Below are 25,674 nucleotides of genomic sequence, written 5' to 3' on the forward strand. Positions count from 1 at the left end.
GGGAGCTTTTCTGTCCAGCAGGGTAGTAAAGTGGGGCACCCTCCACAGACCCCAAAGCCAAGATGTGCCCATTCTTTCCTCCCTGGCACTTCCAGCTCATCGGGCAGGTGACATGAGTTTCCAGGGGCTCAATTCAAACTCCCTGACTTCAAATCCAAACTTTGGAAACAGGAAGAAAGAGAGAACTCTTGGAACACCCCCGCCCCCCGCCGCTCTTTATGGAGGAAATAAACCGCACACATCTGAAGGTGATTAATTGTCTTTATTGGAGGAAAACAAGAAGTCATCAATCTCATTATCATTATGATAGAAATCTTGATATGTGTACATGATTGTCAAGGCAGAGAATCATTTGCTACATAGGCCCATGAACAATTTTGCAGCGCCGCAAACCTATGTGGGTTAAACTTCTTGCAGAGTTTGTTACATGCATGGAATAAATGCACAGTTTCCCTTCTTTGGGACAAATGTGTTTTTATGGGAAAATTGAACCAATCACAAGCCTCGTAATAATAGATGCGGGGACATTCCTGGATTCGCCAGTTGTAAGCTTTTGGAAAACATGCTCGCTCGCTGGTGGGAGGGCTCAGAGAAGTGACTAAGGCCAATTAAGAAATTGTTCCAAATTTTATCCTGGACAGAACATGCCTTTTATGTCATCCAACCTGAAAAGTGGCACTAAGCTAAATGTTCTCTGAAACGTGCTGCCCATCTTTGCAAACAAAGATGTTCCGCAGCCTCTCTGCTGTCATTGGATGGCTCGTCATACACTCTGACGCTGGGGCCCCGGAGGGAGGGTGGCAGGCTTCTGTGTGTATGACCGATGGCCAAGGGAACAATGCTCCTGTTCCTTCTTTCTCCCTCTGGAGAGCCCGGCAGCCAGCCCTGCTCCAGGCCCTGCCCCAGAAATGCAGGGCTGGCACGAGGGCCTGGCAATCTCCATCTGTCCAGATGAAGGTTTTCCTTTGAGGACTAATTTATTTTGTGTTTGGGGCTTTGGAGTCCCTGGTGATGACTTCTCTCTGACTGAAGCCTCAAACACTCCTCTCATTTTCTTTTTTTTCCTGACCATAAGAAAATAAAATCACCTCTAAGTAAAATAGTTCAGTAAATAATCAGAAGACAAAATCACCATATGAGAAGTTCCCTGGGGACCAAAAGGTTAAAAATAGATATGGCAAATGCAGAAGCAGCGTTAGTACACAGGGTGAATGCAACAGTTTGTCCCTTTGGTGTAGAGAGAGACAGACACCGAGAAGCCATTCCACACTTCGCTTTTGTCCACAAAACCAGACCTGGCAGCCACATGCTGCGGGCTTGGCTGCCAAATGCACAGCCTTTGGGTTTGCAGAAGCGGAGCCCCCCAGAGCTACAAGGCCGAGACGCTCCAGTCACAGGTGGCAGGGAAGGCGGGGAAGGGCTGCTGCTCCTCCCCGTCTGATGGTCTGACTCCGAGTGGAGCAGGAGGCGGGCCGGGCCTTGGCCAGCATGCGGGGCCGGCTTCACAGTGGGGCTGGGCTCCCGGGCCCGCGGCCAGGCTGCAGACCGTGGTGCACTGGGACCACAAGTGGGGTGCGGGCGGCGGAAGGGGGCGTGCGCTTCTGTCTTCCTTTCCCCTCCCTGCCTGCTGTCCGCGGTGAGTGCTTTGGAGCCAGCTCACCGGCAGACGGGGTCTCTTGGTGTCTTCAGGAAATAAGTCCCGCTCTGAGGACTCTGTCCAGTTCCCCTTTTCTAGCTCAACACTTTTAACTCTGAGAACCAAAGGGCTGGAACGCTGGTTTGCAAATGTCAGGTACACTTGCAGCCCCAACTGAGGACCAGGTGTCCCCCCAAAAGAGTGGTGGGTTACATACAGGTATACACATTTTTTTTTGAAACAAACTGAACAGTGTTTGGTCTGGAATGTGTTTAAGGAAAAGGCAAACTCTTCTGCCGAGTGTGGGTAGACAGAACCGGAGGAGTACTGTTTGAGAAGGACATGCAAAGGTTTCGTGCATTGGTTGAAACAGAGGACCTTCATTTCATTGGCCAGAAGTGAGTGTGTGACCCTGGGAAAGAGTACATCTTATTTCTGTCTGTGAAATTGGAGGAGCTGCCCTTTGCCGGCCCTGGCTTTTCCTTCACATATCCAAAGGAAACCCTGCGAGTCACATGGGGTAGGGAGGGTTGCATTAACCCTGGCTCTCTGTCTTCAGCCCTGGAGCCGTTGTCCCTGTGCGGCTTCCCCAGGGCGAAGAGGCACCACTGGTGGAGACTCTCGCTGGGCCACAGAGCCTTCAAATACTGAGTTATCTCCCCTGCATCTGGTCTCTTCTGTTTAAAATTGCTCATAAAATGTCACATCCCATGGGTTAATCAGATGAAGTTGTCACTCCTCAAGAGAGGGTCAACCCCCTTTCAGGAGGGGTCCCTGGTGTTTTTGACCCTCACACTAAAGGGGAGTTCCTCTCTCCTACCCACAACCCATCCAGGATATGCTGGACACCATGGTAGATAAACGAACAGGAGGAGGTCCGTGCTGGGCAGGTAAACTGAGTCTGGGGGTTCTATGCCCAATCCCTGTCATCAGACAGCCTTTGCTTCCTAAGCACCACAGCCCTGGTTGTTTAGCCAAAGCCATCTCGCATTGGACCACGCTGGCCTGCTGAGCTTCCTGAACGTCACGCTAACCGCTAGCTGGAGAGCGGGACCCTCTCCAAGGCCACAAGCTCCCGTGCAGGGTGGTGAAGCTGCTCCCTGCTCCTGAGGTGGGATTTCAGAGGTGACCAGAATTGTTGCCATAGTCAAGAATACTAAGCCCTGCATTTTTTTTTGCATGCTTTCTGCATAGCTCTTTACAAAGGAGACATGAAGGGGGACATTATCCTTGCTGCTCTCTTACGGGGTTGGAGGCAGCGGGAGATGGGGAGACCTGCCCACTGCAACGGCCATGAGCTGCCTGGAGCTGTGATCAACCTATCAGGGCATCTTCTCCGTTTCTCAAGGGTTCTCCATGGTCCGGTGTGCTTCCCATTGGCACTCCCTGCCCCTCTCGGCTCCAGTGGCCTTTACCCTATCCTAACCCAATACCCCAGGCTCTGGTGTGCTCGTGAGGGACAGCCGTGAGCAGTCCAGACTCCAGGGCACCCTGGCTAAGAGCGGTCAGCTGCTGGTCAGTGGGGGGCCCGCATGTGGGCGCACACTCACTGCTTACCTCAGACCCGCGCTAGCTTTGCCTACTCCCTCACAGAGGAGGTGAAAGCGGGACATGAGGGAGGGACGACGGGTAGGCAGCTTAAGGAGAGACCGTTCGAGGACACGATTTCAACATGTCCTATTCAAGTAGAAAAAATTATCCACTTGCTCCAAGAAGCTTAGGAGACCAACGGGGAGCTTGGGGTTGAAAGGAAGCCCACGATGGGGCCAGTGGCCATCCCTGAGCCTCGGCCACACACTGGCTTCCACAGGGAGTGGAAGCCCGGGGCACGTAGGAGATGCTCGGCTCCTACGGGTGGGATCTGACATTGGCGAGGGGCCTGGGACTCAGCTGCAGGTCTTAACAAAAGGCACATTCTGGGTTCTCTTGCCGAATGATGTGATAATAAAGCATAAATAATACCAAATGTGGTTGAAAGAGAACCTTTCTCCTTCTGCCGCAGAGGCTCTCTCAAAGAGCAGAAGTTCTTCCATATGGTATTTTTTTCTCCTCTTCCTAAAACAATAGGAAATGACTGAAGTCTGGTGGCATTGAAACAGTCTTGATTTGCCTGATGTCAAGTTCAACAGAGTTTACTTTTGGGGCTGAAAGCAGTCACTGTCTCCTCGCACTATGTTGTAGAGACCTGAAGTGTTACAGGCCAAGCATGGCCAGGGGCTGGCCCAGACCACAGAGGGGACACCTGCAACAGGCCTCAACTTTCACCTCCTATGACTTGTCAGGTCAGACACACTTTCAAACTAATAGAATAGAACACGCACCCCGTATGTCAGCTCTAGGAAATAATTTAATCACCCATCGGTGAATGTGGCTTCAAAAGTTGCTCTTCAAACACAACTGACGGCATCGAGCACACAGGCCAAAGGGCTGCTAACTACTCAGGCACACGTTACAGGGACCACATCCAGGCAGATGATCACCCCCTGTAACATCTAATTACTTGTTTTCTGATACTGTGGCAATATGAATGCTCCGTTACGCCTGTTAGTAAGCAACACCCCAATAAAGCTCCTGGAGAGCCACCTCCATTTTCTCAGATACTCTTTCTAATCTTCATGCCATTTTCTTCTGCCAGTAAAGTTGTTGGGCCATAAGGCAGACCCACAGGGACACGTGGCAGGCTTGAGGCTGATGGTGCGAAACGCAGACTCATAGTATCGCATGGACAGGAGGGTCGAGGGACGCATGCCTCTGCAAGAGAGTGTCCTGGAAGCCCCCTCGAGAAGGGTTTGCCCTGGGTTTCACACCGCGCTCTGTCCTGCACACCTATGCACCACACGGACCGACAACGTGGCCAGCTTGCCAGGGACATCGCCAGGTTTAGCAATGAAAGTCCTACATCCCAAGAAAGTCTTCAGTCCCAGGCAACCTGGGCCCTTTGGTGACCCCACCATCACAGGTCTTTGGTTTTTCAGATTGCCCTGGTCAGAAGGAGGGCTTCCAGTGCCGGCTGGGCCTGGCGGAGGCCGTCTCTGGCCATCACTGTGGTGGCCAGTGTCCCACTTGCTCAGTAGGCCACCTCTCCTTACCACCCCCCACATAAATGGACTCTTTTCCAAGGCCACTTCCCTCTCCTCGCCTGGATAACATTCATAGAAGGACCGGGTAAAAATCTGCAGAAACGACTTATGTCACTTGGAGGCCATTTTAAGTGTAAGATTAGAAATGCATTTTTAAAAAACAGAGAGATTAACTTGAAAACTGCATAGCTGAGAGCGGAGCTTTCTGTGTTACCCTCGTGAGAAATGGGAGCCGAGCGGGGAGTTCCCTTTGGACGAAATGGTGTCTGGTTCCTTGTGGAAGGGAGGCTCTTACGTCTTTGCTGGGCATCTCCTTCATAGCACGCGGAGCCTCTGAAGTTTAGCCTTAGTCTCCGGGGGGAGCAGGCTTCTTTATTTCCGACCACGGACAGTGAAGGCCCCTCGGGTCTCTGGTTGGTCAGAGGCGTGCTGGGAGTGGGGGGGTGCTGGAAAAGATTTTCTGCAGATTCCTTCCCAAGGCGGCCCTGGAGAAAAGACAGCCACGAGAACTGCGGAGTTGTTTTCTTGAGAGCTGCCCTCCAGGGAAGGGGAGAGAAGGAGGAGAAATAGAAGTAAAGTGCACTCTTCGCCTTGGAGACAGATTCTCGATCCTCTTATTAGAATTTTTAAAAATACCTTTACATTCCCCTTGGTGGGAAAAAAAAACAACAACCATCTCTTAAAGGTTAACATAAAACTCTACTACTGACAAGCAAAAGATACAGGTCACGGGACTAAGAAGTATCGATCAGAAGGGCATATTTCGTAAAAGGTAAAAAATAAAACCCTAATGCACAATATTTACCAATACTTTAAATAATCCAGTTGAAACCTTTTTTGTCATTAATGAAAAAAATACAACATAGACGTTACCCATACCGAGAAGAGCGGAAATGACAGGGCTTGGGGGAGAGGACGCGGGAGGTCCGTTCCGTCAGAGCTTTTGCAAGATTCGTATGTACAGCACCAGATCCTATTACGTCAGCTCCCTTGAGTCAGTACAGTTTGTGAGAAATGAACACTTCAGAATTGCGGTATAAAATATGGCCATAAAAAACTTCTGTCTTCCAGTCCTGCGCAGGAAGGCGCACCATGCAAGGTGGGATCGCTCTGGAGCGGCTGGCGGCACGGGGGCCCCCGCCCCTGGCCCCGCCCCTGGGCCAGCCTCCAAAGCCAGTCACTTGCTTCCAGAGTGCACTGTGGTCACAGTGGTGGGCCTTGGTCTCCGCTCTGCCCCCACTCCAGAGACCCCCGATGAAGAAGAAACGAGACTACAGAGCGTGGAGGGTGCCAGACCTGCAGGGGGACAGTGGACATGGGGGTCAAAGCTCCAGAAGAAAATACTCGCTCCCCTTTCCCACAGCAGGGTTTGGGGGGGAGCAAACTTTTACACACTTGACTCTAAATTTTTACCTACCTGTAGGAAAATATTTGCAATGTGTCCTTAAAATGCTTTCTTCTTAGGCCCAACTCTTCCCTCCCATTCTCATCGTGATCAGAACTGCTCTGTAGCTGGAGGTGACGAGGTTCTGCACTGTCGCAGGATCGGTGCTGCTAACTGAGCACTTACTATGTACTAAGCTTCAGGCTAGGTGTTGACTACACGCTGTCATTATAAGAAATGCTGTCACCACCGCTCCATGAGTAGAGACTTGAAGAATGAAGAAAGAATATGATCCCCCTTCTGCCCCGTTTGGTGTATGGTCTCTACTCCTGGCTAAGAGGCGTCTGTGACACAGAGCGACTGCCATGGGAAATCACCTTTCACTCCTATTTCAGCAGCCCTGGCCTAGAAAAATGCCCCACAGTCTGCACCACCATGCTCCCCAGGCGCATGTGTTGGCATCAGACAGTCCTGATGTGGGATGACTCCCCTGCGGCTCAGTTCCAATAGTGCATTTGCCCGTGACCTCTGTAGGTTCCGACAGAGGGAGATCCATTATATGTGGGTCTGCCGCGGCGTGCGGTTGGGTCAGGGGGTGCTCACGGAGATTTCTGGGGAAAATTTAAGGGCTCACGTTCCCAGATGAGATGCGAAGACTATTTAGAGAGGGAGGGAACCCTTTTCTGAGGGTAATGGGGTGAAAGGTGACGCCCAGCGTGAGACCAAATGGAAGGGCCCCATGATCAAGGAGACGAGGGCCACAGTGGGCACTATCAACGCAACTGCTCTGAAGTGGACAGGAGCCACTGGGATGGCCCTAATATGGGATTAAGATAAATACACCAGAGGGTGGTGGGGAATGGGAGAGAGAGATAGGCGAGTGTAAGCAGGCCCTCAGTGATGTAACAGTCCACGCAAAGATGAGGGACCGTGCCGTATCCTTACTCTTACTGGACTGCAGAGCCAATGCAGTCACATACTTCTGCTCCAATTACCATCATCCTCAGCAAAGAGCAGATATTAAAAGCCAACGAGATTAGGCTGTCATGAGTCTCTGCCATCCCTTCTTCAACCCCTAAGAATGACGCACGAGGGCCAGCGAACCTCAGGGGAAGGAGCCCGATCTGGCTTTTGTCCAGACAGACATGGCCGTGCGGGACTCGAGCCGAGGAGCTCTCATCTCAAAATGGAAATAACAATATCCACTGTGGTGTGAATATCCAATAATGAAACACTCAGAAAAATACTTTCAAATCAAATAAGGTCTCCGGGGTATTGGGGACATTCAATGAGACGAGGTATCAAACACCGGGTGCCCGCAGATGCCAGTTCCCGCCTCCCCACCCCAGATGTGTCTGAAATGGCAGGTGGAAAGTTCTATTCTTGCCACATACGCACAATCTTTTTGACTGGCCAAGCTGAGGCTGCTGGAAACGCTTGCATTCGAACTGTCCAGGCTGCTGCCAAGATGGAGTTTCCTCATATGCCTCACGACGGCCGTGGCATTAAATGCTTGCTGAAATTTAAGAAAGGGAAAAAGCAGACAAAATAGTCCGGCTAATCAGAAAAGATTCAGACTGCGTCCGGTCGTTCATCCTGTTACCCCGAGCATTTCAGAGGTCTTAAAACGCTCTCACAATACTTTAGAAAGGAAGCTCCTCTTGCCCCATCTTCCAAAAACGACTCAAATTTATTGCACCCCTCCCCCCCCCATTGAGATGTATTTTGGAGATTTAAACAAATACTCTTCTTCTGATGTACAGAACATCTAGAATGAATGTAAACCAAGTCTTTCCATAATTTTAGAGAAATGACTTTTAGAATCAAAGGCATATTATAATAAGACAGTATCTTAAACAGTACTTCATGATGAAGTTTTAAGGTAGTTTTTTATTTTCCTGTTACTGGCGCTTGTGTCCTAATAGTGTTTCCTCAGAATAAAGTAGGTCAGGGGAACTCATTTTGTTTTGTACAGTCCCTCGGGGCAGAACAGCCAGCTCTTAATTTATGCACACTGATTAGAAGCTAGGGTTTAGGCTTTCCTAAATAGGGTTTCCCTGGGTTTCCCCTCTCGCTTTCACATCACTTTAATAGAAGTCCACTATTGAAAACTGAAAGTTCCAGCAACGGAAAGGCAGACAACAGGAATTGTGTTCTTAAGAAACAACAACTAAGTAAGAATCAGCACTATTGCTGGGGAAATATTAAACAACATACTTTATCCCTCCCACACCATGACACCCCCTTTGAGTCTTAATCCTCATTGGTTAAAATTAGCAAGATCTTTCTGGGTGAGGTTCTGGGGATTTTCATCCAACTCGGGTGACGGTAAGCTTTAGAAGGAATAAATGCTCCAACCGCAGGGCAAGTTTCGCGGGAGTGGTTCGACTCACTGGGAATTGAATAAAGCATGAGACTTACTCTCCATTTGCTTTTTGCGAAGTTCTTCCGGATCTGGGCACTGACAGACTCGTGGATGTTTTTGTTGAGGGCTGTGTCACCAGCGATCCTGAAACAGAGGTAAGGATGCTTCCTTAAAACAGTTTCTTGGGCGGGGGGTGTTGTCACACTGGGTCCCACGCCGCTTTCGCAGGAAAGCCCCAACCCTGTGCCGTCCTGAGGTTCCGAGAGGGTGGCTTGTCGCCGCCCTTCCAGGCTGCGTGGATCTTGTCTGAACGCACACAATCTGTCACCACCACGCTCAAAGTCCTGCCCGCCTTCTAGACTCTGAACCCTCCCAGGGATTCGTGGACCTCTCTGCCGGGTTCCCACTCTGTCTCTTTTGACCGCGGTTCCTACAATATGAGAAGCCACAAGGCAACATGAATCCAGTGTCCCCTCCTTCTCCCTCCGTCTGCCTCTCCACCAGCTCTCTTCTTGTAGCGCTTCCCCTCGCAGGTCCTGATGTGTTTCCTGCCTGGTGTGACCACCAAGTCCCTACCCAGGGCCATCTTCCCAGCTTCTTCCTGCCCGAGGCTCCTTCTTTGTGCCCTCTCCAGACCCACTGCTCCGTGGACCTGCTCACACCCGGGGCCCAGAGCCTCCTTCTGGCTCCACTCCAGCAGACTGAAGCTTGGCCACGTTCCTCCTCTACACTCAGTGAGAGGGCGCCCAGCCTCAGCTCACCCCTGCTTGGCAAATCTTCTTCCCTTTCATGTCCTGGAAAAGTTCTCAGAATGGCCAGGACCAGATCCACTCTGCACTCAGCTGGGTCCCTGATATCACCAAGCATTAGTTGTTGCTTGTTCTATAGCCTTCTATTAGCAGAGAAGAAGGCCGCTTTGCTCTTCACCTCTGTCCTTAGAAACTACTTAGGAATTACCCCCCTCACCCTATTCCTTCCTCTGTCTGCTTTACCACATCTCCTTCCCTCCCGTCCTCCTCCCTCCTCTCTTACCTCACAATCTCCAGTCTCACTGGTCACCTAGAGGTCACTCGCTTCTTCTCCCACACATCCCCATCAACCTCAGCACCATCCCTCCACTACAACTAAGCACCTGGCCTTCCCCCCAGTTTCAGAGGAAGCTGTGTTTTGCTCTCATTCTTTTCTGCATTTCGAACCTTCCATATTTTCCCTTTCATTTAACAACTATTAAATTCTAGCTTGGTATCTGATACCTATGAAATAATTTTCTGCATCTTGGAAGTTAAGGGACAGATAGATGCCAGGAACACTGAAAGTCCTTTCTTCCTGGAAGGTGACCCGTTAGTGAGGAAACTTGTCATTTCCCAGACTCTGATGGTTCTGGACCCAAAACAGCCTGGATGCCACACCCTATGATATCCAACCATTTGGGGACATGAAGGGAACAAGCTCAGGCCTTATTCAGTCAAGAAATCATCCCCGAGTAAAAAATATGCCCCCACCCACCCAGCCTTTCACTTAAGAACTGAAAACATGGCTGCAGAACTGAACCTTTAGTCTGTGCCAGGCTGGGCCTAAGTTTGGAATGTAGTCTGGTATTCCCCGCTAAGAGCAACCCTCGCCCCTCCCAGCAGAGACTCTGTCTTTTTCCCAGCAGGGCCGGAAAGACTTAGACATGAGGATGCTCAGAAACGAACTCAAGGGAACCAGGCTTCCATTTCCAACAGCTGCCAGTGGCCCCCTTTCCCCAGACACGAACCAATGAAATAGAATAGTGGGCAAATCCATCCGAAACAAGAGGAACAAGGTTAGGGGACTGCAAACATCTTTGTTAAGCTTTTCCTTCTAGATAGTTCATGCGAGTGTTTCCTCCTGCACCATTTTTAAAAGCTACATCCTCGGGATGCCTGGGTGGCTCAGTGAGTTAAGCATCTGCCTTTGGCTCAGGTCATGATCTCAGGGTCCTGGGATCAAGCCCCGAGTTGGGCTCCCCGCTCAGTGGGGGCCCTCCCCTCGGCTCCTCCCCACCCCACTCGTGTTCTCGCTCTCTCAAATACATAAATAAAATCTTAAAAAAAAAAAAAAAAGCTACGTCCTCAGAAAAGAAGGCCAATTCCAACTCATCAGTGGCCAGCACTTTCTTGGAAACAAGCAGGCAGAAGTGGTCGGAGTATGGGGTGCCTCAGGTTGAGTACCGCCGCAGGGCAGAGCCGTGCTCCAAACCAAACAGACCAGCGAGGGGGTCCGGGAGACTCCCTTCTCTGTGGGTTAGCATGGGCTGAGATGTAAGGAGAATGCAAACTTCCAATTATTTTAGGAATGTTCCGTGCTCGCTTTCCCTGGTCCTGGGGTGTGCTGCCGCTGAGTAAGACCCAGGAGGGCAGACGTGGCCCAGAGGCTCCCACGAGGCCCCCTGCTTAGGGAGGCTGGCCCAGGACAGCACACAGTCTTTCTCAAATGGGCCCCATCACGGAAATGCATGTTGTGGATCACGAGCCAGGGAGTTTCCAACGACAATGTACGACGCTTTCCGTGTCCAGCGCTATCGGCTTCAGCATTATTCATCAGCGACACTGGAGGCATGGAATGTTAGGACTGGAAGGGACTCTGCTTGTACCTCGATGGTGCTAGGAATTGAACAGTGCCTCCGACCTGGGGAATTTCCTTATAAATTTGTACACACACACACATATAAAGCTATGGACACCCGCATAACATTCATGTCTCTTTTGTATTCCACTTTTTTTTAACAGTTTATTTTTAAGTAAACTCTACACCCAACAGGGGCTTGAACCCCAAGATCAAGAGTTGCATGTTCTGCCCACTGAGCCAGCCAGGAGCCCCACTTTGCTTTCCAGTTTTAACCCCATGCTAACAATGCAGATGGCATTCACATAAATCACCATTTGAGAGGTCTGGCTGTCCTTCTCCACACACAAATCATCAAACTCATCTCTCCCTGCCTTCTGGTAGTCTGCTGTACCTCCACAGCTCTGATTTCTCATTTTTCTAGCCACTTGCTCAAGACAGGCTTGGTGATGCCTGTGTGTACCCCCAGACAGGGGTTTCCCAGGCTCCTGGGCTGCTTCCTGATTCCTATGGTCATCCATAGCTTGGTGGCTGGGGCCCAGAAGAGGCGAGGGGTCTCAATGATCACTGAGGAGAAAGCTGCTGGTGCCACCCTGGCCTGGCCGACACACAATGTCCCCCCCCCCCCAAGGTGGGAACACTGCCAAGTGTCACCTGGGGCATGGATGCCCAGGAATCATCATTTTGCTAAATGTGTTGATGTAACCAGACAGAGGTCCAGAACAACCTGAACCAGACAAATGAACCCCATCAAGGTGCTTCCCTGTAAGGAGTAATGGGCTCCCATCTGGCAGTCTGCTGGTCCCTCCTCGTTGGCCAGTAACCAGCAGGCTGGTGCCTTCTTACCATCCAGCACCACAAAAAGGCAAAGCCTCAAGTGAGAGAGGTGCAGGAAACATCTAGCAATATGGGCTGACTGCCCTTGACACGGACAGCTTTGAAGGTGGAGACCTGTCCTGTCCAAAGTGGTCTGTTTTGAGGCCGAGGGAAGATTCTGTGCCTGCCAGAGGCCCTCCTGGCTCCAGGGAGCCTTGATTAAGTTGGAAGGGCAAGTACAGAATAAGAGATCATGTTCTCGGCATAGAATTGACGTGCCAAGAGCACAGCTTCCAGAACGGTGGTGTGGATAAAGCCGTGCTTCCCTGGAATCATGACTCCACTTTCTGCCAGCTCTGTTGAATCTGTGCTCTTTGCCCGGGGAACTTTTATATAAAAGAAAGAAGGATATCCAAAATGCAGGCAGTGGGGCATTTCAGTGATGTTTGAGTCAAATACGTTCATTTTTACCATCTTCTAATGTTTGACTTCCTGGGACTTTGGAAGAGCACGATGGAAATGATAAAGCACTGGCAAAAACCCAGCTCTGAAGTAAAGAGGCGTCAATCTGTGTACCTCACAAGCTACTGCATCCTAAGGTGACCCAGGCCAATGGCCCTGAAGTCTCTGTCTTCAGCCCAACCTCTCTCCTGGGCTCCAGACTCACTCCGGCCCCTTCCTCCTGTTCCACACACAAGCTGCTGCTCCTCCCAGTGGGGCATCTCACCGGCCCAGTCCCTTCAACAGCAACCCGGCAATAACTTCAGGGCTCTCTGCCCCACCAGTGCCCTGCCCCAGGCTGTGGCTCCCCTATCCCTGGTGTGTCCCTCGTGCTGTCTGTCTGATCCCTCCCTTTGGCTCTGGGCAGGCCCCCTGCCCCCTTCTCTGGGTCAGCCTCCGCTCCACATCCAGTCTGCATCTCCCTGCCAGTCTCCCTTGGCCCAGTGCCAGCAATCCATCCCCATCCTACAGCTGGTAGAGCTTTCTGAAATGCAAATCTGATCACCGGCTTAAAACCTGTCAGGGGCCCCCACTGCCCAAAGGGAAAAGTACAAATTGCTTAGTATGATGATAGGTTAATAGCAACTCATACAGATGGGAGATGTATTAGGTACCAGGTCCTCTTCTTCTTATTTGTATGTAATGTCTCATTCAATCCCTGGAAAAGCCCTATAGGATAAGTACTGCCGTTATTTATGATCTCAGTTTGATATAGGGGCAGGGCAGGCCCCAGGGCTCAGGAGCTTGCCCACACAGTAACGAAGGGTGAATGGGACCAAAGCCTATGCTACCCCAGAGGTGACCCCTGAGCTCGCACCAGAACCCTGCTGGCCGTGCCTTCCTTTCTGGTCCCTTCCTGCCTCGCTCTTTTGTCCACTCCCCCTCCAGCAATACCGAGTGCTGTGGCTCCAGGACAGAGACACAGTTTAGGCTCTGATCATGGCCCGGGCCACTCGCCCCGCCTGGAGCTCCTCTGCCAGGCCCCTCAGTAAAACTGACCTTCTCCTTCTTTGGTTTTTCAAAAATGTCTGGTGGAGCAGAGGCTAGGTTGCTGCTGGCATCCTGCCTGTCTCCCACAGAGCAAGGCTGGATGAGTGACAAGTCCTAGAAAGGAAATTGCTTCCCTTCTTCAGAGGTCACTTTCCTCCTCTGTCAGATCATCCCCCAAAGTCTCATACTTTCAGTCTCACACAAGATAAATACGTGCTGGGATGTAACGTACAACAGGATGGCCATGGTCAACACTGCTCTAGCGTATATTTGAAAGTTGCTGAAGAGTAAATCCTAAAAGGTCTCATCCCAAGGAAACGACTGTTTCCGGTCCCTACATAAGGGGGTGGATGTTGATTACACTTCCTGCGGGAATCACTTTGCAACATACACATAGGTGACGTCATGATGCTCTACACTTACGCTTAAACCGTGTAGGTCAGCTCTACCTCAATACAGCTGGAAGAAGACGAAGTCTCATACAGCTTTGGAGGACGATTGCTGGTAAAGTAAGTAACGTTTTACTAACCTCATTGTCACACACTTTCATCTATTGTCCAATGTAACTTGTTACAAAATAAAACATCATTTATTTTAAACTCTTTAAAAATACACACGCCCAAATCTGCCTCCTTATTCAGACGCATCTTTCCCTCCCCTTCAGCCATTCCTGTCTTCCTTTTCCTTCTCCTCACAGGGTGGGGCTGAAGAGCATTTATTTTGGAATCTGTTCTGGCTGGAAATAATTGTGGCTTCACCATTATTTGCGCAACCTTGGCTCAGGCTACGTTACTTTATCTTTCTAAACCGATTTTCTTATTTCTGAAATGGAGACAAAACCTACCTCACAGGGTTGTGATACAGAAAAGCGTGAAATGATATTTTAACGCAATTAGAACAGTACCTGAAACAACTGGTGCTCAGTAATTGACAAATGTGGTCGTAGATTAAGATACAGATCTTCCTCGACTCACGATGCGGTCATGTCCCAATGAACCCATCGGAAGTGGAAACTATCATACGTTGAACGTGCATTGAATACACCAAACCTGCCAAACATAGCTTAGCCTCGTCTACCCTAAAAGTGCTCAGAACACTCACTAGCCTACAGTTGGACAAAATCATCTAACACAAAGCTTCTTTAATGACCAAGTGTTGAACACCACATGGAATTTACTGAATACTGCACTAAAGGTGAAGAACAGAGTGGCTTTACGGGGACAGAATGGGTGTCAGCATGTCAGCTGGTGACCACTGTGATCACACGGCTGATGGGCACTGTGGCTGCCAGCGCCCGGCATCACGAGAGATCATCCCTGATGTAGCCAGCCCAAGAAAAGATCAAACCAGACTGAAACTGGGACCTTGGGAGCGTGCGCGCGGACTGGGGGCAGCTGGTGGTTTTAGAAGCACAATTCAAAACTGGAATGTACAGTTGCTACGGAATGGGGACAGCTTTGGTAAATCATAAAGTCAAAAAACTCATGAAGTCGGGGACCGTGTGTCCAATGAAACCAGCTCACGACGCTGCCCTGAGCTGTTACCCTTTGGAAGACTAACCAGCATGTGACAACTCGGCAGGTGGGGGGGGGGAACACTGTACAGATGGCAGTGGAACAAACAAGGGGCAGTTTCCTAGAGAGCTTTTTAGGGGAATTTCTCCTGAAGCCAAAGGCTGTTTGTTGCCATCATTCTGCATATTCTACCATTCCTGGTCTTTGTTTCCAAATAGACGCTCCTGGTGGTTTAATGAGAACAGCCTAACGAAGCATTTACTATGTCCCAGACATTGCGCTAAGCCCTTCACAGGCACCATCTCAATGATTTCTCATATCATCTCTGTAAATGAGGGATCCTTGTTCTCATTTTAAAGATAAGAAAATTGGGGGCGCCTGGGAGGCGCAGTCAGTTAAGCGTCTGACTCTTGGTTCCGGCTCAGGTCATGATCTCGGGGTCATGAGATCAAGCCCCACATCAGGCTCCATGCTCAGTGTGGTCTGTTAAAGACTCTCTCTCTGCCCCTCCCCTCCACACTCTCTCTCTAAAATAAATAAATAAATCTTTTAAAGAAATTTAAAAAAATAAAGATAAAATTGAGGCTCAGAGAAGTTAAGTATAAACCCAGAGTAACAGCTAGTGGATCGTGAAACTGGGTTCACACCTAGTAAGCGGTGCAAAAACAAGGTGGCCTCAAGGGCACTGCTGAAAACGTAGTAGAGAAGGTCACAAACTATCAATGAATGCCTCTCGGGGTTGAAGACACATTAACCTGAAAAGCATTTTCTTTCTCTTTTCTTTTCTTTTCTTTTCTTTTCTTTTCTTTTCTTTTCTTTTCTTTTCTTTTCAGTACGCTCCACAGCCAGCCTGGAGCCCAACGCAGGGCTGGAACTCACGACCCTGAGATCAGGACCTGAGCCAAGATTAAGAGTCAGAGGCTTAACTAACTGAGCCACCAGGTGCCCCGAAAAGCATTTTAAAAGGAAAAGAATACATAACATCAATTCACTTAGTTATTGAGCGATAAGCTCAAGGAATACAATTGCAAACTTAATGCCTCCCTGGAGAATTACCTTCAATAAAAATGGCCCTAAAACACTTCCTGTAGAATGAAAAGCCTACAGCTAGCTTTTGCATACCGCACTTGTCATCCGTGCATTCAGGAGACTGTGTCCCCAGGGAAGAGGAGAGTTCAAGTGTTGCCTTGGGGACGGGATGAAAGCCAGTGGTCAGAACGAGATTTCATGGCTCCACAGTTAAGAACTGCTAAGAGGGGCTTTAGTCTGGGAAGACATCACTGCGCTCCTCCTCGTGGGTGACTTTTCTTACCATGGGTGCCGAGCTGCTTGCTCACAAGTGTATCTTTTATTTGGATCTTTCTCCATCAGATTCCGGATGAAGTCTTTTGCTGTTTAAAAAGAAAGCACAAGGGGCGGAATCAGTGTGCAGCTGGAGATGTGACAATTTCATGCCGCAGGGGCTTTGGGAATATGGTGTGGAGCATGAAAAACAGACCAGCCCCCGCCACTGACCCTACGGTACGTTGAACACAAAAGGCAGGCGGGAGCCGGCATTTGGGATAAAGGGAAGCCGAGACTTGGCACTGTGAGAGGGGACAGCGAATGAGTAGGCAGCCACGCCAGGCCTGGGACCCTGCCCGCCCAACTCAAAGTGCTTTCCTTGGGCAGCTGGTGACATCTTCGGTTCAGAGATCAAACATCTTTGTCATCATGTACCTCTCACTGAGCTCTCTGCTGCCTTTGGAAGCTGCTTTGTTGATGCTCCCTGTGTGTTAGACATCACTGATTCACCAAAATTCCCTCAGCCTCTGCTAAGGCCACCAGGTCCTGGGCAGGCTCTGTGAAGACGCAGCCCTCGAGGANCAGCCCACTCAGCCGCCTGAAATGAGCAGGAAATCGAGATGCAACAAGATAAGCTCTGGCAGGGAAGTGCGGAGTGCTAGGAGGCCCAGACAGGGTAGGACCCAGAAGTGGGACCCTGAGAACATGAGGGACTGGGTCACAAACCAGAGGAGGACACCTGTGTGCCAGGCCAGAGACCCGTGGCATCGCAGGGCCTGGCAGCTCTCTGCCCGCAGGACTGGGCTTCTGAAGGGAAGGCTGTGCCCTCCTGAGCTCAGAAAGAAAATATTCCCCATGCCGCTTCTCCCTGCAAGCCTTGGAGAGCTGTACTCAGGTCCCAGGTTCTGGAAGACTGAGAGATAAAACAGGCGCGTCCCGTGAGGAGGAAATAACACAGATAATAAAATGCGGTATTTGAACAGTTCATAGGGACAGGGAGAGCTTTACCTCATTTATTATTTTATTTGATCCTGGAACCACCCTCTGTGGTAGGGAGGGCTACTGTTACCATCCTGACCTTGAGGCTCTAGAGACGCGTCAGTCTACCTGAGCCTTGGTTTTGATCTTTATCCCCGAGGAGGAAATGGTAAATGTCTCTGGGAACATTTCAGTGTGGCACGGTAGCTGAGACGTGGGGCCTGGGTTCAAATCCCAGCCTGGCCACATACTAGCTGTGTGGCTTCCGATAGCACCTTCCAGGGCCTCAGTTTCCTTACCTGTCCAGTGGGGATACTAGTAACACCCATCTGATAGGTTGTCCTGAGGGCCGAGTGAGCTGGCACGTGTGCAGACTTTATGGTGCTCGGCACACAGTAAGCACTTGATAAATGCTAGCTAATACTGTTTCAGTCCTAAATGCCCAGATCGGGGCATGGCTAAGAGTGGTGGAGGCACTGGTCCCATCCCTCAGCGTGGCTCCGGTCAGACGTCCCCAGCCTGCCTTCCACTTGGCAAGTCAAATCCAAGTACGTGGTTCATGGAGTTTCCCTGGGAGCCTCAGGACCACTCTGAAACCCCCAGGCCTGTCAGGGTCAAGTGGTCTAGGTGGAAGGGTCCCACCCTTGGGGAGCCGAGAGACCTACCAGAGTCGGAGATGTCATCCCAGTAGGGGGAGTCGAACTCATATTCTGCCTTGAGGATCTGCTCAAAGAGCTTGGAATCATTTTCATCATAAAAAGGAGGGTAGCCGCAGAGCCTGGAAGACAAGACAGTGCTTATAAGGATCTGCAATGGCCATATATCCACTGTGGTCACGGACATTCTGCCTGGAAGGAAGAGCCGTCTTCACTCCCGTGGAGAAAATGGCACTGTGTGTGTTGCAAATACAACGTGAGCAAAGAAACCACACCTTCTGGGGCAAAGGTGGCACAGAACCAAAGCTGTGATTTGATAAATCGCAGAAAGGTGGTAATCTAAAGCAAACACATATTAAGTCCACCTTTCTTTCCACGTTACTAACCAGAGCCCCGTACACTCCCAAAGCAACCCCTACACCTTCTGTGTGTAAAAGCTCTCAATCTTATTGTCTGTAATATTGTCCCCAACAGTCGATGGGTGGGGAACCAACTTGCTACAAGTTGACCTAAAATACACATTATCAACTGACCATGCCCAAACTGGGTATTTGGAAGGCTACAGTTTGGGCCATTACTATACAATAAATATAAAAGCAGAAATTGGCACAAATCATAATACTATCGCCCCTTTTCCACTGAACCCTTTCAAAATCGAATTTTCGAAGATCATATTGGGATGTTGGTGCACGTGACATGTAGTTCTAGAGATACAGACAGTCAACCAACCAACACAACAGGAGGAGAAATTTTCATTAAATGTCCCCAATACAATTCATTCCATGAGACTCTGGGTTCTCACTTCACTTCTGCTTTCCACTCTGATGTGACCTGTACACTTTGTAGGCGACTGGTGCATGTCTGGACCAAGATTTCCTCATTTGAACGAGAAGGCCACACTAGGAAATTCCTAATATTCTTTCGGGCCTGAAGACACTGTGACTCTGTGACCTCCTCTTTCCATTTGTTTGCATGGCTAGGAGACCTAGGGAGGGATCTAGTACAGGCTCGAGGCCCACGTAGGGCAGGGCACCGGGAAAGGGTAGGATTTAGGTCATAGGCCTAAGGGATAGGCAGAGCAGAGGTAAGGCTAGATTTTCCAGAAGGCGGGGCACAAAGTTGCATCGTACAGAACCTGGTTCTGGGCCCACGGCAGCCTAGAGGGGGGCCCACAGCAGCCTAGAGGGTGGCCCACGCCGTGGGAGTTCTGCCCCCTCAAAAGAGTTCTGAATTCCCCAGATCATCAAACTTTGTTCCAAACACAGCTCCAGCCTAGAAACCTGTTGAATGAGAACGCAGGAAGGGGAATCCGCAGGCCTGTGAGGGATGAGGTTGTTGGCAAATAAACTGAATAAAGGTTCAAAATGCAAGCTTGGTACCCTCATTCTTCAGCTGCTCCTGCTATGACACACGGTGTCATCGGTCACGCTGCCCAGGGGGAAGGCTAAAGACGTTTTTAAAGGCTGTGAGACATCGCGAGGGCCGATAAGATTCAAAATCATCTCTCCCCACAAGACTGATTTAGGGGCTAAGTGCCTGGAAAATTTCATTTTTTAAAGATTTGCTGCTTTTGGCAAAATGATTAAGAATAAGAGCCGGTGCTTCTGAAAGCACTGAGGGCATATTTTACTGCCCAGGAAACCCTGGAGCTGGGAGATGGATATGTAAATGTTTCCCATAATGAGGATTTGGGCTCAATGAAATGTGCATATTAGGAAAAGCAGACAGAGCAAAATGTTGGTTCATCCTGGAAAATAACTAAATTTTAGATAATGTGAGGTTTTTGTTTATGAACAACTGAGTGTGTTTTACTTTACAGTTTGGCTTTCTTTTCAAGGGAAAAAAAATCTTGAAGATAATTCCAAGAAAGATGTATTCTTCTTGTGCCAATTTTCTTAATGTATATCCCAATTTCTGGTTTTTAAGCTCTCTTGGAGGGGGGATAGAATACTGTTTATGCAGCTATATGGAGAGCGGGAGAAAAGGACATGGATCTAGCCTGGAGATGAAGTTAATGTTAGGAAAGAGGTTTTTAGAATAAGGATTGGAAAAGAAGACAAGGACAAATAGAAGTTACAGAATCTTCCCCAGATCTAGAAATTTCACAAAGCTCCCTGGCCAGGCTATTCCATTAGTAGGTTTGTGTGGAGGGTCCAAGTAGGAGAACAAACAACTATGAGCTATTTATCTCCATATACAGAACGTGGACTTCTGTGGTCTGGACCCATTTGCAAGTGGAATCTCTATGTTCTTATTTTACATATTAATCCATTTAAATAATACACAAATTATCTCACCATGCATACTCAAAGACGATAAAGCCATTACCAACTGTTCTAGACCTACAAGCCTGTGGTTCAGAATAACATCTCAACTTGCCAACCCAACGACTGAGGGTCATGCCCAACTGGCAACACACGTCCCCGGGGCTCATGGATCACCTCCATTCCAGCCTGGGGACGGTCATCCCAGGAGAAACCTTATACCTTCAGTTTTTCCCACTTTGCTATCTTAACTACCTGTGGCACACTCCTGCAGAGGTACTGCTAGATTCTAGGTTAGCCTTGACCGAGTACTTGCTTTGGGTCAAAAATGCCACTAAGAGCTTTCGGTATTATCTCACGCAAACTTCATTCTCCCAGGAGGTGGGTGTCCCTGACACCTTTTGTTCACTCTTTCGAGCCATCTTCCACTCATTCTGTGTCCTGGGGGCTGACATGTAGGGATACCTGAATAAGGAGTGCACTCCATGACCTCTGGTAGGGGTTGGCCAAAGGGGCCCCTAGTGGAGATGGTGAAGGAAGGGGGAGATCAGGGCCAGGGTACGTGCTGGCCTGGCCCCTCTCAGCCAGCACGCAGGCTGGTTCTACCCCTTGACTGAGGGCCCCTGCTCCTCTCAGGGGCAGACCCTACCAGGCACTCCTCCTCAGACTCTGGTAACTGTTCCCAGCCTCCCTTCACCACCTTGGGTCTAGAGGTGTTTATGGCTCAGCTGCTATGAAGCTCGGGGTTACACTCCCTTCTATAATTCTCATTTTGAAGGCAAAGAAACTAATAACGGAGCAAAGTCAGGACTCGAGGCCTATCCAACTGATTCCAGGTTTGAGTTCTTAACTATTTTGCTGATTCACTCAAGGGAAGGAGGCTTGAGAATTGAACCTTATTTTTCAGTCTTGACTTTGAATGCTCTCTGTATGTCATTTAGTTTGCCCAGCTTCCCCTACATCTGTAAGTAGAACCCGGTGATTGGACCCCACCTTTCCAACCCCATTTCCCACACTCTAGGTCTTATATGTTAAGATGCTCAGCGTTCGCTCCCCACTGGGCACTTTTTATTTCTGGACCAAGGTAAAGGTATGTACTTGACCTGGGCTGCCCTTCCCCCTTCACTTGCCTCTGGCACACCCTTGAAGACCAGCTGGGGTGTTACTAGGAAGATCCAGCCCCTTTCTGCAGGTGGGGTATGTGCTCTGCTCTGTGCCCCCGGGACAGAGGGCAGCACTCCCCAGTGACATTTACTACACGCTGCCCTGAGCTGTCCTTGGGCTCCTTAAGGCAGGAGTCTTAGGTCTTACTCTCATCTTTGAATTCTCAGTGGCCAGCCCCGGGTCTGCCCATAGCAGATGCTGAATAAATGCTTGGATGAACAGACACGCTCTTGAAGAAAAGGCTTCGTCATTGGCTGTTGAGCCCCCTGACTAGTCTCCAAAACAGAGATAAGGATTCATGGTGTAGGAGAGCCCACCACTTCCCCAGCCCAGGGATCCCTCAGAGATCCCACCTACCCTCCTGTATAAGACCCATACTGGGAGGCAGTACGCTCTGCTTCGTTGACAGACGTTCCAGAAGAACTCAAAGTACAAAGCCCGGTGTTGGGAGCAACCTGGTCTATCTTTGTAGAGAGAATGCAATGTGGTTTGGATGACCTAAAATGTCCCTGTTGGCCATGGACACATCCCATAAAGGAGAAGAGTTTCCATGAAGGAGAAGGCTTTTCACATAAACGAATACGAAAATCGGCAATGGCCAACCGTGGCTGATTGGGCAGTGCACAATTTTTCTTGGAAACTGAAACGCTGTAATAGCTTAAGAGCTCCTGCTGAGAGGCCCCGCGGGTTTGCCGGGGTAATCATGCTACATATGTTCTTCTTGCTTGTTTGCCCTTGGCCCTGTGTCTGTGTCCCTCTGAAAACGGATGCCTGCTAACAGGATTCCCAAGTAACAATCAGTCATTGCTTCTTTACCCTTTTATGTAACTTTATTTCCATAATTCACCTCAACCCATTGGGGGAAACAGTATGGAGGTGCCTCAAAAAATTAAAAATAGGACAACTGTATTATTCAGTAATATCTCTTCTGGATATATTTCCCAAAGGAAATGAAATCAGTACCTGAAAGAGAGATATGCATTCCCATGTTCACTGCAGCCTTGTTTACAGTAGTCAAGACACGAAACAATCCAAATGTCCACCGACAGATAATAGATAAAGAAATTATGGCATATGGGGCACCTGGGAGGCTCAGTCGGTTAAGTGTCTGACTCTTGATTTTGGCTCAGGTCATGGTCTTAGGGTCCTGGGATCAAGCCCTGTGTTGGGCTCCGTGCTCAGCTGGGAGTCTGCTTAGGGAGTCTTTCTGTCCCTCTCTCTGCTCCTTCCCCCACTCTCTCTCTCTCTCAAATAAATAAATATATCTTAAAAAATTATGGTATATATAGAAAAAAGAATATTATTCAGCCATAGAAGGAATATGGATGTTCCATTTGTAGCAACATGAATGAAACTGAAGGGTGTTATGCTAAGTGAAATAAGCCAGACACAGAAAGGAAAAAACTGCATGATCTCACCTATACATGGAATCTAAAGAAGCCTAGAACAGTGGTTACCAGGGGTGGGGGGGGGTAGTGAGGGAAATGGGGAGATGGTGGTCAAAGGCCAAAGTCACATATATGCAGGGTGAATAAGTCTAAGATCTAAGGTATGGTGTGAGAACTATAGTTAATTATATTGTACTGAATACCGGACATTGGTTAAGACAGTAGATCTCTGGTGCTTTCATAACAAGAAAATATAGTTAACAATGTCAGAGTATATGTTAATTAGCTTGACTATGGTAATCATTTCACTACGTATATTAAATCATCATGTTATAACCTTAAATATATACAATTTTTTTTTTTTTTAAGATTTTATTTTTTATTTATGTGACAGACAGCCAGTGAGAGGGAACACAGCAGGGGAGAGGGAGAGGAAGAAGCAGGCTCCCAGCCGAGGAGCCCAATGTGGGACTCGATCCCGCAACGCCGGGATCACGCCCTGAGCCAAAGGCAGACGCTTAACGACTGCGCTACCCAGGCGCCCCTTAAATATATACAATTTTTATTGAAAAAAAAGTCATGGTAGAGAAAGTACCAGCCACATTTAACATTAGGCAGTGACTTTTTAAAAAGTGTTTATTATGGGGGCACCTGGGTGGCTCAGTCGGTTAAGCATCTGACTTCCGCTCAGGTTGTGATCTTAGGGTTCTGGGATTGAGCCCGCTTTTGGCTCTGCACTCAGCAGGGAGTCTGCTTGTCCCTCTCCCTCTGCCCCTCCCCCAGCTCGTGTTCGCTCTCTCTCTCAAATAAATAATATCCTTTAAAAAAATGTTATTATGGTAAAAAAACCTTAACATGAGATCTACTGTTTGAACAAATTTTTAGTGTCCAGTACAGTACTGTTGACTCCAGGCACAATGTCCTACAGAGGACCTCTAGAGCATCCTCATTTTGCATAACTGAAATGTCAGCAGGAAATTGAAAAAATAAACAGGAAATAGAAAAGTAGACAGGAAAGGTAATGGGAAGGTGGTCACAGGAAGTCACAGTATTTCATTCTGATTCGAGAGTATTCCTTTTCATACACTGTTCCCTGTGCCTGGAATGCTCTTCCTCTCATGTCCACTGCTGTGGCTCCTCTTTGCTCCTAGGGCCCCATGTGCCTGGCCCTTATCCCGTGATGCCTTTCCAGACCCCCACCATTCCGCTGAGCTCCCCAGCCTCTTAGGTGTAGCCATCATGGCACACGTGTGGTTTGATATCTGTGTCCCACCATCCCCTGTTAGACTCTGAGCTCCCTGGGGAGGTGACAGTGCCTCATTTATCTTCGCCATCCCCGGCACCCAGCCCAGGATATGCTCAGCAAAACTCTGCCCGATGAATGAGCCTATCAACACCTCAATGTTTCAGGGACTGCCACCCCCTCACCACACTCAATTCCTCTCTGAACGCTTCCCGTTCTTCACACTCTACCTCAATCCCATCTCTTTCTTGGGTCCTCTCAAAAAATTTAAAAAGGATTACGTCATGGTTATTACATGTGTCTTCCCACCTTGATCGTGAGTTCCTACAGGAGAGGGACGATGTCATATACTGTATTTCCTTTGTCTTTCATTAGCATTCAACAATAATCAATATTTGTCAACTGACTATTCTTTCATAAACGGGAAATATTTACATGAAAATTGCTTGTGCGTGTTTGCACACACAACGGTACACACTCAAGTTGACTTACGAAGTAGGGTTGAACACCCTGAAATGGATGTTTACTCCGGGGGAAATAATTTAACTGAAGTTTCTCATGCATTACAATTTTTCAGTTATTTTTGCAGTGAAACCTGCTAATGGCCAATAGCCTCTGTAAGTCCTCCAAAGTGGATCGCAATGAGCACAACCATTCATCAACAGCTATTCTCTGTGCTCACATTTGCCCTGCACCCTGACGCTTTCCTCCATGTATCAATCTCCCTGGTCTGTTTTCCCTCCAACCAGTTGATGCCCATGAGATGACACAACCCATAGATCATATACCCCCCGTTTCCAGTCTGAATCCTTAAACCTGAAGCTGAAATATATGCCTGAAGGACTTTGCCTAGCAGGGGGATTTGCACAGAATTAAAGAATTTTATTCTGGGGTTGAGTAGTCATCCTCTGGCATGGCCAACCCCTCACTTAGGGGACTGGGAAAGTGGGTCCCAGTGAGATAAAGGGGTGGCCTCAACTAGAGCAAGTGGCAGGCCTGGGCATCTATCAGTTTGGAGAAACAAAACCCACTTCAGCCCAATTCTACAGAGATTTATAAAGCACCAACATTTTGTGCCAAATGCTGATCACATAGTAGTGAGGAGGACAGGCCCTGTTCTTGCTCCTCCGAGTTCAGAGTCCGGCTCTATGTGACTAGCACAAGCAGGATGCTGACTTTTCTATAAAGGAGAAACTATGTGGTGTGTGTCCTGTAAACTCAATAACAATAGCCACCATGTGTTGAGTATCTACTGTGTGCCAGGCACTGGGCTATGCAACTTACACGTTTTGTCTCACTGATGAGACACATGTACTTATGATGTAAGCATGTCTGGCTTCCATTTCCAGATGAGGGACTGCATGAGAGATGAGGCAACGTTCTCACACTGAAGGGGCAGAACAGAATTTTACTTTGCTCATCCAATCCCAGACCTAGTTGTATTAACCTTTAATATCTTTGACTGCAGTCAAAAGTTGTATTAACCTTTAATATCTTTGCACTGCTGTCAGATATGTTATGGCAAAGATGAGGAAACGCATACACGCTCTCTTCCTAGACCTGCCCTCTGAGGTCATGGTGCTGTGTGTTTGTACGGGATACGTGAAGTAGAGCCAGGACCAAGGCTGTAAGACCCGGCAAAGAAATAAAGACCAGCTGAGTCCTTGCACTCTGAAAATCAACACCTGACCTTCTAACCCAGAGGGGAGGAGAACTGCTGGGACTATTAGAGCCTGTCCGTGTGAGACAGGGATTGGAGAAAAATGAACCCGAGTTTGTATTGAATCAAATTCTAATACGATCACATCCAGTAGCCTCACTG

The 25,674-nt window shown here is 48.9% G+C and overlaps 1 protein-coding gene across 3 annotated transcripts in view; it reads right to left on the minus strand.

The window, feature by feature from the left end:
- Window positions 1-243: 243 nt before the first annotated feature.
- Window positions 244-25,674, minus strand: part of CAMK1D (calcium/calmodulin dependent protein kinase ID) — a 414,391-nt gene continuing 388,960 nt past the window's right edge. The window contains exons 7-12 of one of the 3 annotated variants that reach the window (XR_005838939.1): window positions 17,803-17,915; window positions 16,188-16,266; window positions 8,522-8,609; window positions 7,499-7,616; window positions 5,596-6,012; window positions 244-5,201 (exon numbers count right to left, since the gene is read on the minus strand). Coding sequence is in view for 1 of the 3 variants with exons in the window: in XM_040645414.1 (XP_040501348.1) it covers window positions 5,894-6,012; window positions 7,499-7,616; window positions 8,522-8,609; window positions 16,188-16,266; window positions 17,803-17,915 (517 nt within the window). In the remaining 2 variants the exon portion in view is untranslated. Of the gene's footprint in view, window positions 6,013-7,498; window positions 7,617-8,521; window positions 8,610-16,187; window positions 16,267-17,802; window positions 17,916-25,674 lie in introns of all 3 variants that reach the window. The other 2 variants (XR_005838938.1, XM_040645414.1) reach the window with 2 other exon arrangements.

This window comes from Ursus maritimus, unplaced genomic scaffold (assembly GCF_017311325.1).
Source record: "Ursus maritimus isolate PB19 unplaced genomic scaffold, ASM1731132v1 scaffold_31, whole genome shotgun sequence".
NCBI classification, from domain to species: Eukaryota; Metazoa; Chordata; class Mammalia; order Carnivora; family Ursidae; genus Ursus; species Ursus maritimus.